Here is a 15,006-nt window from a genome sequence, read left to right on the forward strand (position 1 = left end):
CCCTCCCCCTCCTACTTTCAAATCTCTTACTATCTTTCCTTTCAGTTAATCCTGACGAAGGGTCTCAGCCCGAAACGTCGACAGTGCTTCTCCTTATAGGTGCTGCCTGGCCTGCTGTGTTCCACCAGCATTTTGTGCGTGTTGTTTGAATTTCCAGCATCTGCAGATTCCCTCGTGTTTGCTGTATATTAGGCTGGTCAGTTCATCATGAGAATTCTTTGCAAGATCTTTCCAACCTGCTCCACCACTGCTCCACAGCGTGCAGCAAATGTTCTTTTGCTCACGTATAAACCGATGGCTGTAAATATCCTGTCAGGCCAGTTCAGTTGTGTCATTTAAGGTAAAATTGGATAGGTATATGGACAGGAAAGGAGTGGAGGGTTATGGGCTGAGTGCGGGTAGGTGGGACTAGGTGAGATTAAGAGTTCGGCACGGACTAGGAGGGCCAAGATGGCCTGTTTCCGTACTGTGATTGTTATATGGTTATATAGGTGCGCATGAGACAGGCGGACACATTGGAAGCAGTATTAAATAAATTCCTGGGAATAAAATCAGGAGCAAACATTTACTGGAGTTTAATAGTTTGTTTATTTTTCATTGAGTGCTGTCTTATTGGCTTTGCTGGGTATTTCTGGTATCTGTATTCAATGTTCCTGAGAAAGATGCTGGTGTCTGGTAAGAGAGGATAATCAGGAAGAAATTAGGCAAGAGATGGGACAGTAAAACAGGCAGATAGTATAAGCTATGAATTGAACTGAAGTATGGTCATTAAGGACAGGACAATTAACATTGTTAACTTCTGGGAATAGAAGATTACATGCACCTTGATTCTACAGATGCTGAAGCTTTAATCAGGAGTTCCTCTCGAAGGTGGGAGGTGCAAAGCTGGGTTGAGGAGGATCAGGGATCGGAGGGAATTGGCACAGGGCTGGATTGTGTCCCACCCAAAGGAAACAATGAGGAAATTGAAACAGACTAAAATGAGAAGGATCAAGATAGTTGAGCAATAGAGATCAGGACTAAGAAACTTGGAATTTGGACCTCAGGGATAAATTTGTTTTCCCTCTCTACACTTTCGGTGTTGATGTAGGTTCTCAATCCGAAACGTCAACTATCCCTTTCCCTCCACTGAGGCTAGCAGACCCACTGAGTTCCTGCACCAGTTTGTCTTTGGTCCATATTCCAGGATCTGCAGAGTCTTCCATTTCTGGTGGTACTTTGCTATAGGTTGTCATGTAGCGTCAGGCCAGCTGAAATATTTGATAAAATCTGCCAAAGCTGGATGTAGGGAAGGTCGAATGTGCCCATCCAGAGTTGGGTTGGAGAGTTGCTCTGCTACTGAAGTAGTTTAACTGAGATGGAGATGGTAGATTTACTCCCACACTCACCATCTCTGAACCTCAAGGTGCTGAATTTGAATAGAACAATTTTCTGATGTTTTAGGCATATTTGGGCTATTGCTGAATCAGAACTTTAGACAACTCATTATCTTTATTGAGGGAGAACAATACAAATTATTATACACACTCAGAGCAGATTGCTTCTGTTTACTGCAATGTGCTTATAACATGGCTGATCTGGGAATAGTCTTTTTGTTTGTTGTCATACAATTCCAATGATAAGTAAACAGGAGCAAGTGTAGACTTTGATGTATGGAATCTCATGAAGCGACAAACAAGCTGATTTCCTGGAGATCACGTGGCCTCACAAACACTGGCTGCAATCTGTGCTGCAGTTCTGAATTTCCCTCATGTTTGCACTTCCCCAAGGGGAGGAGTCAACACGGCTCCAGGCTCCACAATACACAAATCTGGAAGCTGAAACTTGAAAGAAAGCCCTGAAGCTGATATTTCATCACTCTTGGACAATGAGCACAATGAACACTTGTTGCTGCAGCAAATAATCCAGCAAAAGCCTTAAACCATCACCTGTGACTTTTTACAGCACATAATCTCAGGATTGCTACCTGTGCCACGTGCGAGTGAGGCAAGGAACAGAAAGATTATAAAGATTAATATGTGGCTGAGAGGATGGTGCAGGAGGGAGGGCTTCAGGTTTTTAGATAATTGGGCTTTGTTCCAGGGAAGGTGGGATCTGTTCCGAAGGGATGGTTTACACCTGAACTGGAGCAGTACTAACATTCTTGCAGGGAAGTTTGCTAGTGCTTCTTGGGGGGTTTAAACTAAATTTGCAGGGGGCGGGGATCCAGAACGTGAGAGAGGATAGCAAGAGGAAGAATAAAGGACAGGTGGGGACTACACGGTTCTGGAATATTAAATGTGTAGCAGAGAAAGGTGAGGCGGAACATGTGATAAGGAGGACACTTGTACAGAAGGATGGTCTGACGGAACATGGAGTTAAATGTGCAGAAAGAATAAGTAAATTTAGGAAGGACAACAAAATTCTAGGGGTGTATAGCCCTATGGGAGTTCGGGGAGTTGGGTTAAGCACAATAGGCAGAGATTCAAACAGAGAGAGGAGAAATGGGCTAAAAATTCTATATCTGAATGCACAAAGTGTCAGAAATAAGGCGGATGAGCTTGAAGCCCAGGTGCGAATGGGTAACTATGATGTTGTTGGGATAACGGAGACATGGCTGCAGGGAGATCAGACCTGGGAAATGAATGTACAAGGGTATACATGCTATCGTAGGGACAGAAATGTGGGCAGAAGGAGTGGGGTGGCCCTGCTGGTGAGGAATAAGATTCAGTCTTTTCAAGGGGGGGACATAGGATCAGGAGAAGTAGAGTCTGTGTGGATAGAACTGAGGGACAGTAAGGGCAATAGGACCCAAATAGGTGTTGTCTACAGGCCATCAAACAGTAGCATGGATATTGGGTGCAAGTTGAATAGGGAGTTAACATTGGCATGTGGCAAAGGTAATGTCGCAGTAGTTATGGGGGATTTCAACATGCAGGTGAACTGGGAGAATCAGGTTGGTGCTGGACCCCAGGATAGGGAGTTTGTAGAGTGCCTACGGGATGCATTCTTGGAACAGCTTGTATGAGAGCTGACCAGGGACAAGACTATTCTGGATTTAGTGTTATGTAATGAACAGGATTTGATAAGCGATCCTGAAGTAAAGAAGCCATTGGGAGGTAGTGATCATAATATGATAAGTTTTTATCTACAATTTGAGAAGGATAATGGCAGCTCGGAGGTGTCAGTGTTGCAGTTGAACAGGGGAATCTATGGAGCCATGATGGAGGAACTGGCCAAAGTTGACTGGGCGGATAGCCTAGCAGAAAAGACAGTGGAACAGTAATGGCAGGTATTCTTGGGAATAATGCACAAGGTGCAAAATTAGTTCATCCCCCAGAGATCCCCCTAACCCTAACCCTAATGCGAGTAAGAAGATAGTTAAGAACAATGTTGGGCCCTTGAAGAATGAATTGGGTGAAATTGTTATGGGAAACAGAGAAATGGCAGAAGAATTTAATAAGTGCTTTAGATCTGTCTTCACTAAGGAAGACTCAAGCAATCTCCCAGATGTATGGATGGGCCAAGGACATAGGGTAACAGAGAAAATGAAACAGATTGACATTAGGAAGGAAACGGTGATGAGTAGAATGATGGGACTGAAGGCTGACAAATCCCCAGGTCCAGATAGTCTGCATCCTAGGGTACTAAAGGAGGTGGCCCTGGAAATTGCGGATGCATTGGTAATCATTTTCCAATGTTCCTTAGATTCAGGATTAGTTCCTGAGGATTGGAGAATGGCTAATGTTATCCCACTTTTTAAGAAAGGATGGAGGGAGAAAACAGAGAACTATCGACCTGTCAGCCTGACATCGGTGGTGGGGAAGATGCTAGAGTCCATTATTAAAGATGAAATAGTGGCATATCTAGATAGCAGTGATAGGATTGGGCCAAGCCAGCATGGATTTACCAAGGGTAAATCATGCTTGACTAATCTATTGGAGTTTTTCGAGGATGTAACCAGGAAGTTAGACAAGGGAGATCTAGTGGATGTAGTGTACCTCGATTTTCAGAAGGCATTTGATAAGGTCCCACATAGGAGATTGGTGGGTAAAATCAGAGCTCATGGCATTGGGAGGGAGACATTGACATGGATAGAAAACTGGTTGGCAGATTGAAAGCAAAGGGTAGTGGTGAATGGGTGTTTCTCGGAATGGCAGGTGGTGACTAGTGGGGTGCCACCGGGCTCAGTATTGGGACCACAGCTGTTTACAATTTACGTCAATGATTTAGATGGCATTGAGAATAACATCAGTAAGTTTGCTGATGATACTAAGCTGTGTGGCAGTGTGACATGTGATGAGGATGTTAGGAGAATTCAGGGTGACTTGGATAGGCTGGGTGAGTAGGCAGATACTTGGCAGATGACGCTTAATGTGATTAAGTGTGAGGTTATCCACTTTGGGAGTAAGAACAGGAAGGCAGATTATTATCTGAACGGTGTAGAGTTAGGTAAGGGAGAAATACAAAGAGATCTAGGAGTCCTTGTTCATCAGTCACTGAAGGTGAATGAGCAAGTGCAGCAGGCAGTGAAGAAGGCTAATGAAATGTTGGCCTTTATTACAAAGGGATTTGAGTACAAGAGCAAGGAAATCCTCTTGCATTTGTACAGGGCCCTGGTGAGACCACACCTGGAGTATTGTGTACAGTTTTGGTCTCCAGGGTTAAGGAAGGACATCCTGGCTGTGGAGGAAATGCAGCATAGATTCACGAGGTTAATTCCTGGGATGTCTGGACTGTCTTACGCAGAGAAGTTCGAGAGACTGGGCTTGTACACGCTGGAATTGAGAGGGGATCTGATAGAAACATATAAGATTATTAAGGGATTGGACAAGATAGAGGCAGGAAATATGTTCCAGATGCTGGGAGAGTCCAGTACCAGAGGGCATGGTTTGAGAATAAGGGGTAGGTCATTTAGGACAGAGTTAAGGAAAAACTTCTTCTCCCAGAGAGTTGTGGGGGTCTGGAATACACTGCCTTGGAAGGCAGTGGAGGTCAATTCTCTGGATGCTTTCAAGAGGGAGCTAGATAGGTATCTTATGGATAGGGAAATCAAGGGATATGGGGACAAGGCCGGAACCGGGTATTGTTAGTAGATGATCAGCCATGATCTCAAAATGGCGGTGCAGGCTCGAAGGGCTGAATGGTCTACTTTGGCACCAATTGTCTATTGTCTATAATAATCTGGTCAGATCTTGCAATATTGTCCAATTTTTCCCACACCAGTTCCACACAGTGCATCAAATGTTTTCACTCACATATAAACCCAATATATACACAATATATCCTATCACTTGCATGTGGGATTTGTGGAGACATTGGGGAAGCATTAAATAAATTTCATGGAATCATCAAGTTTAAAACTTTTGGTTTAGAAGTTTAACTGAGTATGTGTATATTTTGCATTGAGTGCTGCGGTGTTGGTTTAGCTGGTGTCTGTACTCGTGTCTGTTCTCAATGGTATTGTCGCAGATGCTGGTTTCTGAAGAGTGAAGATTTCAGGCACCAATCAGCTAAGAATTAGGTTGGTCAATCAGCCAAATGGAATGATCTGGTGAGTGAAGACAACATAGTGAAAAGGCAGTAAGTTTTAAATGGAACTGAAATGTACTTGTTCAATCAATGCAGTTATTATTGTTACCTTCTAGGAAAAGAAGATTACACGCATCTTGAATCTACAGATATTGAAGCTTTAATCAGTTCTGCCCCTTGAAATGTGGAGCCGTGATAAATTTTGAAACATTATATTATTATATATTCCCATCACTGCAGCACGGAACAACATATAAATGCCTGTCTCAATTTCTTGTCACGTGGATAACAAGACATCAAAGATGGAGAATAGTAAAAATAAACTTAGTTATAACATTCTTTTATTTCCAGGCATCTGATGCCAATTCTACCAATGATAAAATAATAAAATATAAATGTCTCACTCTGATACAATGTATATTTTCATTAGCTCATTTCTCATTAGATCATTGTTGTCCTTTTTCTTACTGGGAACCATTTTGATGAATACCAGATTGTGCTGGAGGGGAGTCAATAATCCAGATTTGTAACCAACAAAGTAAACATGAAATCATCTTTAAGGATCATCTATGGTTGACCAAAGGTGGCCTGATTCAAGTTGGTGAAGAACAAACAATATCAGATGGAATGAGGTCAATCTCACAGCATGAAAGAATTGATCAGCACTGAAATTATCATACCTTGTGCAGCCATCTGTCTACCATGTCAAGCTCTGCCTTTGCTTTGCAAAGTCCATGAAGACACAAGAGGTGGCAGTGGGAGAAATGCATATGGTCCTTCATACCTGTTCTGTTCATCAGTGAGAGCAATGCTGATCTGATGTTTATGCGCATGGTGGATAACTCCCCTGTTAAGTTTTGTAACTTCAAAACACTAAATTGTTTCAAATAAAGACACAGGAGTCCACGAATACAGGTCTACTTCGAATTTACTTTAAGTGAGACGCTCACGTATCATGTGGTAGCATTATGGTGAATGCTGTTAACGTATTTTTGCATATGATCAACAATTAGATATTTAAACAAAGAAGAATGCTTAAATGCTTAATCCTCCAATACATATACATAATTGTTCAAATTTCAATTACACAATATGCACTATTGGGGGTAAACCCTTCTCAGCATCTGCTCTATCAAGTCCACTCAGAATCTGATAGTTTCAATGAAATCAATCTCATTCTTCTTTCTAAACTCTGTGTTTTTATTACCATGATGTTAATCAGAATCAAAATCATGTTTAGAATCACTGACCTTCAGTATATTGTGAAATTTGTTTTAATAGTATAGTGCAATACATAAAAAACTGTAGATTACAAAAAGAAATACACACACACAAACACACATTTTCTCTCTCTCTCTCGCTCTCTCTCTCTCTTTTTGGCTGTCCATCGAAATCCGATGATGACATCCACTCCTTTAACAGTGAGATCTCTGATGACTATACAGTCCTAACCTGGACCCACAAGTTCTATTGCAGTTGGGACATGTATATGTGGTATTGGTGGTAGTGATGGCAACCATGGCAGCATTTCTCCTGGCTCTCTTCTGCTGTCTTCTAGTTGTTCTTTTCATCTCCAGAATACGAACCCCATCCCCACACAGCTGTCGCCAAGTGTTACGGTCAGCAGCAACATCCTCCAGGTCCTCGGGTCTGATCTTTCACTTCCTTAAAGCATTCTTCACCTGATCCTTATAGCGCTTCTTCAGCCCTCCAGCTGAGCGTCGACCATGACGTAGCTGGCCGGATAACACTGCGGGGTAGTCAACATGGGGCCATGCGCGCGCACATACACACACACACACACACACACACACACACACACACACACACACACACACACATAATATTTATTTAAATAAAATAGTTAATTGGTGCAAAAAGAAAGCAATTATTGTGATATTAAAACATCTTAGAAAGCCATCACTAAATTCCTTCTACATTTACAGCAGATTATTGTACAGGTGTCCCCCCCCCACCCCCGCTTTATGAATGTTTGCTTTATGCCACTTCGCTTTTGCAAAAGACCTAGATTAGTAACCTATTTTCACATTACAAAGTGGATTTCCACTTTTACAAAAAAAATTTTTCCATATAAATTAATGGTTCTTCACTTTACGCCATTTTGGCTGAAGAAAGGTTTCATAGGAGCGCTCTACCTTTGTAAAGGGGGGGACACCTGTAATCCTTTGTACAGTTTGAGCACAAAAAGTCACAATATAGAGAGTAACGTGAAAAGTAAAAGCTAGTTCCAGAAAAATTGGATCTTTGTATTTTCAGAATAATAACACATTTCACTGTGAAAAATATATCGAAACACTCTTGCTATGATTTTCTGTGCTGAATTCCTGGTTAAATAAGGTTAGGTGGATGATTTTATTGACAATAGTTTGATATAAACATCAGAGCTATCTGCATTTACCTCGTCAACCTTGCCCCATTCTTTTGACTTAATGGCGTTAACTATAATGGATTCAATTGCTGTTCTTGTTTTAACAATGAATGAAAATAATTGATTGTTATAACTTTTAAATGTTGGTTTAATTTTGCATGATCTCTTGCATGTTGTTCGCTGTTTCCCACTCTCAAGCTCTTCAACACCTGGTTCAGTCGGAGCTGTGGGTTATGCAACTAACTAAGTATTCCTGTGGGATGGTTTTGATTGAGCCATGCTGAGAGATGTGATCAGAGATCTGTGATGGTGATATCCTGCTTGCCTCACCTTAACTGCTCCTTGACAGGAAAAAGATATCTCAACATCTTCACCTGTTCCTTTAAACTATGTAATGTTTTGCTAACCTGCTGAGAGTTACATACGGTTTTATTTTAGATTTCCGGAATCTGCAGGTTTTATTTTCGATTTACAGGATATTTTAATGCACTTTTGCCAGCCACAGTTAATGACCGTGAACTGTCAATGTTGACAGTTATTAATAAAGTGGTATTAATGATGTAGTTTCCTTTGTTTGATTTTTACCACTCATATGAAGTTGCAGGCCATCATCTTCAGCTCATTTCTCTTGAATCCTGAGAATTCAAGATTCTTTTTTTTAATCCTGTGATTCTGAAATGAAACCTGGATGTAAACGTTGTATAAGAGGCTTCAGGCAGAGTTCGGTGGCAAAGAGATTATGGAGAAGGAGTTCATACTGTAGGTAAAATGAGTTCTGTGGTGTGGAGCATGCTCTGGGATTTGCAGACTGGGGGAGGGGGTGAGGCAATGAGTGTTTGCTGTGTTGCAACTGAGTGAGGTTGGCAGAACAAATATTTAAAATGCGAAGTCTGAGGATGGATAAGAAGGAAGAATGATTCCAAGTCTGGGACCAATGCAGCAACGTGCATATTCTTCACAGAAAGTGTGGATATATCCAATGTTGGAAATAACTGTGCATTTCCAAATCTGCAGCATTTAGGTGAACAGAGACATGCTGTAATGTGCAAGTTATGAATGGGAGAGATTTGCCTGGAAACTGCAGGTATAAATTCCATCTTGTTCTCCTGATCTGCAGAATTTCCAAGCCTGTGAGAAGTAAACCAGATTTTTGGAAAGTGGACGGAAACAGTTGGTTCATTTTGCACCACTCTGTGCAAAAAGTGAATTATACATTTTTCGCATTGTGCAGAACAGAATCAACATCCATATTGACAGATAATCTAACTGCAGTTCTACACCACACACATGCTGAAATGTAGAGCTACAGAAGTGAAAGTGGATCTGAATTGGGAGCAGGGAAATTCCCTACTTCAGGTGTCAGTGTTTGGCAGAGTTCCCTGTAAGAGGTTATGCAAATGAGAGAAGAGAATTCCCATAAATAGGAGCTCACTGGATGTCTGAGTGTAAAGGTGATTCTGCAGAGACCTGCTGCGTTGAACAGACGATCCTTCAGCAGACATCTCTCCAGCAGTACCAAGTGGAAGATGGACCGAACAGCCACTGTAACCATCCTCATCCTCCTCCTGTGTGCCATTGCTGCACAGGGTATGTTGAGTTATCTGAATTTATGTTATTTTCTTAATTAAACAGTTGTACAAGTGAAGCTCATATTTTGTGGATCATGTGCTGTCAACAATGTAGAAAGCAATTTAAGTGAGAAATATTTAAACATCTGTAACTGTAAATCGAGTAGCTAGTCTGCAGAGTTAGAAAGAAATTCATCAGTGAACTATAGTCAACCAGGAGTTGTATTGCTTTTGTGCCAAAGCTATTCATTAGTCTTTTTATTTAAGCTTCTAATTAAGTTTCAGGAGAAGCATTTCATATTAATGAAAGTTCTTCCAACATTTGAGAGTGAGATGTGCAAGCTCCTGTCTGGTCATGCTTTGATGAAACAAACATGCTGGAGGAACATCAGCAAGTTTTACAGGCTTTGCTCTCCTTGGAGCAACAATGAAACCTGAGTGAATATAATCTTTCCTCAGGTGTTCGGATTCCAGGAGCACAAAGCCAGTGCAAATGCATTGGGACGACCTCCAAATTTATTAATCCGAAGATCATCAGGAGCTTGAAATACATTCCCAGTGGGTCGTCCTGTGAGAGAGCAGAGATAATGTGAGTAAAGCAGCCAGATTATCAACTTTAACTTTATTCCTTTACTGATGATTGTTTCATAAACTGTGCACTTCAAGAGGAGACAAACTGTTTCTGAGAAATAAATTTTGAAAGACTTTTTCTTTTCGCAGTGTCACCCTGAAAAATGAGAAGAAAGTGTGTGTGGATCCTGATGCCAAGTGGTTGCAGGCTCTTATAACAGCCATGAAAGGTCAGTGTTTGGTGCTTGTCAAAATTTACACTTAAGATGTTAAGTAACATAGATGTAATGAATTATTTTTTCTGTGTGATTCTGGTCCTTCATAGTGGAGGTTGCTGTCTGCTCCTCACTGTCATTCCAGCCGTAACCTGGAATGACAGCAAACTCTTTCACCATGTTTGTTGAGAGAGCTGATCCTCTCACAACTGTGGTAGGGACCAGGAAGTAGAGATTGAAAAATGTGTGTTTGAAGATGACAACTCAGGTCAATATAGTAGATAATGAATTGTTGATGCCAGGGACAATAGCAATGTTAATGCCAAGATAGTTATTAGTATCTTTACCTTGGCACAAATGCTAATGCCTTGGTATCTGCTTGCATAGTGTACCTTTGGGTGAAGATAGGAATGAACTTGAACAGAGTACGATACAGTTTGGTTAATGCCTTTTGCAATATCAATGAGATGTGAGCAAGTTTCCAAGGCATCTTTTTGTGGAAAGTCAGTTTGAAAGTTCTTTTAATTTTGTTGCTTTAGACACTATATGCTGAATCACTGTGGGTAATGATACAATTTATTCAATTATTTTACAGGTGGGAAACAACATAAATCAAAAAAACTGAAGCTGTAAAATGAGGGAATCAATTCCATCTCTGGATTATCCGACGGGGAATGATGGAAACTCAGCCCCGGGTGTTAACTCTGTGATGTCACCATCCAGTGGTTCGTTCCAGTGTCTCCTCTTCATTGTCGTCTGAGAGTGATCTTGGAGTTCCTCCCTGTCACATGACATGTCTAAAGCCTGCTGTGCTATCTGTTTATATTTGATGATTCCATCTGACCTTTGTATTAAGCTTTGTGCAAATGCAATGTTCTTTTGTGCCATTTATGATAATTAAAATAAATTCTGTGATCTGTAAAAGTGTAAATGAGTCCAGAGTCATTTGCTAAGACTTAATTTTAGCTGTGAGGTTGGGAGATGGTGGTGATGAAAAAATAAATCTGTTGATTAATTTCCAAGATGACAGTGCTAAAATGATCTCAGGCCACAAGGAAGCCAGTGTTGGGGTGCTGGACTGTGCTCTCTCCCATCTCTGAAATTAAAGCAGGAGGACACATGGGATTGTTTGGAATGATTCCTACTCCAACCTTCCCTTTCCTGTTTAAGTGCTTCACCTTCCCCTTTCCTGCTTAAATACTGTTCAGGATCAGTGGTATACTGGATGAAAATACTTTTGACCAAATGTGTTTGCTCTAATTTGAGTGAAGCATTCTTATGTTGAAATATCAGAACAAATGCTTGAAAATCACTTTGTGCTTTTTTACTGCAATACTGTTCACCATGTTAGATTTTAGGATCTATCCAAAATGTGTTGAAGTAAACGCTCCACAGACGTAATTTTAATGTGAAATACCTACATTTTAGTACTGGTAATAGACTGATAATCACTGGAAGAAATGAGACTTTTAAATGAGAATATAGTCTATAGAGTCAGTAAAAGCCCTTCGGGTGAATTATTTCTATCACCATATAGACCTTATGGCCTTATGTTCTATGTGGTTATAGAAATATTTTGTTTTGAGGGAGCTTTTACTGGACTGGATCCTGTTTATCATCCATGTAGTCTGGACATTTGATATATGTGAATGAATTTTTGAGCATTCCTGAGAGGTTAAAATAAATTATATTTTCATGAAGAATTCGCTGTTGGTGCTTTTGAATTTTCAGTATATAGTCCTGTGCATCTCCATTTAATAAATGAACTAACTAAAGGGCAATGGGTCAAGGGCCAAATTTACACAATGTCAGTGGGATTTTAGAGAGTTTTACAAATATCTGTTTAAATCCAATGTCTTATGTGACTAGAATTAAGAAAACGGGGCGTTACGATCAACCTAAGTTAGGACCCGATGTTGGAATATCCAAGACATGATACAAGACTGAAATGCAGACAGGGTTTCAAACTGGATGCTCAACAAGAATCTGAAGTACCGCTGACAATTGAGCACTGAACCCTGGTTCAGGTGCACTTTAAATATTAAAATCCTGTCACCAAAAGGTGGTTGCCAATTAGCGGGGTGCGTCTGAATCTTTAAGGAGACCATGCCAGCTGTTGAATTTCTGGAGAGTTAGAGCATATAAACCTCAGAGGTTGATGTGGTTGGATGCATGTCATAACAGGCATAATTTTAAGGGATAATTATTATAAACACTATGTACAATGTGTCCATATGGTTTTACTCAAATTTGCCTCATGACTCTCTGTACATTTACCTTAAATGCTGGCAAGTTTAAATTGCTGAGCCCATCATTGGTAAAATCACACTGGGTTAGTTGTGACCCCTGCCTTGGAAACAGGATATTGGTCTTTCAGGGTTTATGAGATTGTCTTGGTTAAAGGGTGATTTCTTAGCAGAATCTGGGTTTGGAGGATGAGCCACAAGTGGTGGATGTTTGGAACTCTCTCCCACAATTAGTCAACTGCAGTGATTGGTGGGAGGGGCCCGTCATACTCCATTGTCACACTTTTCAGGTGGCTCTGGAAGTCGAGCCCCAATAGCACAGGGGCACACAGTTGAGGCATGACCAGTAACGCAAAGTCCCGATATTATGTGCCCTGCACCACCGATGTTGCTACATAGCCCCCCCGGATGTATGTGGAATGCTATCCAGAAGCCATGGTGACCCTCTGCCTTACCGGCTGTGTCACGAGTCCACAGCGTTGCACTGTGTCCGGATGAATAAAACTCTCAGTGCTGCCCGTGTCAAACAGACAGCTAGTCCTGTGCCCCTCCACCAGGATGTCCGTCATTGACCTTGCAAGCTGGTGTGGGGCTCTTTGGTCGAGGGTCACGGAGGCCAGAGTTGAATCGCCGTCTTGGGGCCCGGTAAGCACCCGTGGGTCGGAGGCGGAGCGAGGTGGCACCAACAAAGATGGCCACCCCCATGCCTCACATGCGGCGTGGCTCAGCCCTGCTCGTGGTTTAGACTTACAGACCTTGGCGAAGCAAAGTGGCCCTTCTTTCTGCAGCTGGAGCAGGTAGCTTCTTGGGCTGGGCAGCATTTTTGGGGGTGCTTTTTGGGCCCACAGAAATAACACTGCGCGGACTTGCGACTAGCAGCAGCTGTGGTCGATACGCTGGCGGGTTGCAGGGACTTCACAGACTCGCGACTGGCAGCAGCTGTGGTCGATACACCAATGGGTTGTGAGGAGTTCACAGACTCGTGACTGGCAGCAGCTGAGGTCGTTTGGCCAGGTGGTGGGGTCTGTGGCGTCCACGGGGCTGGCAGGAGATCGCACGCCTGGACAGTGTCAGCATTGTGCAGAGCGGCCTCTAGTGTGTCGGCCAGCTCAATCGCCGACTGTAAGGTAAGATCGGCGTGTTCCAGCAGCTGCTGGCGCACGTACACTGACCTGATCCCTGTAATGAAGGCGTCTCGTACCAGGAGCTCCGCATGCTGTTCCGCCGTCAGTCCCCTGCAGTCGCAGGCCCGCACGAGTGTCTGTAGGGCCCGGACAAACTCAGCGCTCAACTCTCTGGTCCACTGCCGCCGTGTCGCTAAGCGATGTCTTGCATAGACGGTGTTCACCAGCCGCAGGTACTGTCTTTTGAGGGTGTCCAGTGCCCCTTGGTAGGTCGACAGGTCCCTGATAAGGGAGTATACCCGTGGACTGACTCTGGAGAGGAGGATTTTGTGCACCGTTGCCGGCTCGGTCACACGAATCTCCTCCAGCTACGATTGGAAGCATGCAAGCCAGAGTTCAAAAGCAATGCTGGCTTCGGGAGATTGAGGGTCAATATCCAATCTGTCTGGTCATAAAATGCTCTCCATGTTTTAAAATTGCTGCTAATAAAATTGGTGCACCATCAATAACTCTCGGAGACAGGAGGCGAATGATAGGCTTTTATTAGCAGCAAAAGTGACCACAACATCTCGGAGACTGAGGGAGGAGCAGCACCTCCAATCGCCTTTATGCAGGGGTCTGTGGGAGGAGCCACAGGAGCAGTCAGCAGAGGGGCGTGTCCAGACAGGTATACGTAGTTTACTACAGTAAGTCCCTGGGATTGAACGAGGTACAGCCCTGGTTACTCAGAGAGCAAAAGAAGACAATGCTGCATCTTTACTGATAACCTTTGCATCCTCACTGGTTACAGGAGTTGTACCAGAGTATTGGAGCGCAGTAAGTGTTTTTTCCTTTGTTAATGCATAAGTCATGGAATTTTAGACCAGTGAATCTTAGATCAGTGGTGGGAAAATGACTGGAGAATAGTCTTAGAGACAGGATTTACATTTGGGACAGCATAGACTACTTTAGGAGCAGTCATCATGAGTTTGTGAAGGACAGGTAATGTCTCACAAGCTTCACTGAATTCTTCAAGGAAGTGACCAAACAAGTTGATGAAGACACCAGTATTGTGTTCAAACAACACACACAAAATGCTGGTGGAACAGCAGGCCAGGCAGCATCTATAGGAAGAAGCACTGTCGACGTTTCGGGCCGAGACCCTTCGTCAGGACTAACTGAAAGGAAAGATAGTAAGAGATTTGAAAGTAGTGGGGAGAGGGGGAAATGTGATATGATAGGAGAAGACTGGAGGGGGTGGGATGAAGCTAAGGTGATTGGCGAAAGTGATACAGAGCTAGAGAAGGGAGGCCTAGGGAGAAAGAAAGGGGGAGGGGACCACCAGAGGTTGATGGAGAGCAGGCAAAGAATGATTGTGAGAGGGACAGAGAGAGAGGGAATAAA

The 15,006-nt window shown here is 42.6% G+C and overlaps 1 protein-coding gene across 1 annotated transcript; it reads left to right on the forward strand.

Moving 5' to 3' along the window:
* Positions 1 to 9,362: 9,362 nt before the first annotated feature.
* Positions 9,363 to 11,838, forward strand: LOC132404363 (interleukin-8-like). The gene is made up of 4 exons (XM_059988507.1): positions 9,363 to 9,487; positions 9,928 to 10,057; positions 10,189 to 10,268; positions 10,849 to 11,838. The coding sequence occupies exons 1-4, from the start codon at positions 9,427 to 9,429 to the stop codon at positions 10,884 to 10,886; spliced, it is 309 nt and encodes a 102-aa protein (XP_059844490.1). The 5' UTR covers positions 9,363 to 9,426; the 3' UTR covers positions 10,887 to 11,838.
* Positions 11,839 to 15,006: the final 3,168 nt, after the last annotated feature.

This window comes from Hypanus sabinus, chromosome 14, assembly GCF_030144855.1.
Source record: "Hypanus sabinus isolate sHypSab1 chromosome 14, sHypSab1.hap1, whole genome shotgun sequence".
Taxonomy (NCBI): domain Eukaryota; kingdom Metazoa; phylum Chordata; class Chondrichthyes; order Myliobatiformes; family Dasyatidae; genus Hypanus; species Hypanus sabinus.

Bases quoted from the DNA above. Each gene is read 5' to 3' on its own strand.
- LOC132404363 (XM_059988507.1), top strand. From the start codon at position 9,427: ATGGACCGAACAGCCACTGTAACCATCCTCATCCTCCTCCTGTGTGCC. The intron at 9,488-9,927 runs GTATGTTGAGTT...ATCTTTCCTCAG, and splicing joins GTGTGCCATTGCTGCACAGG to GTGTTCGGATTCCAGGAGCA. The intron at 10,269-10,848 runs GTCAGTGTTTGG...ATTATTTTACAG, and splicing joins TCTTATAACAGCCATGAAAG to GTGGGAAACAACATAAATCA.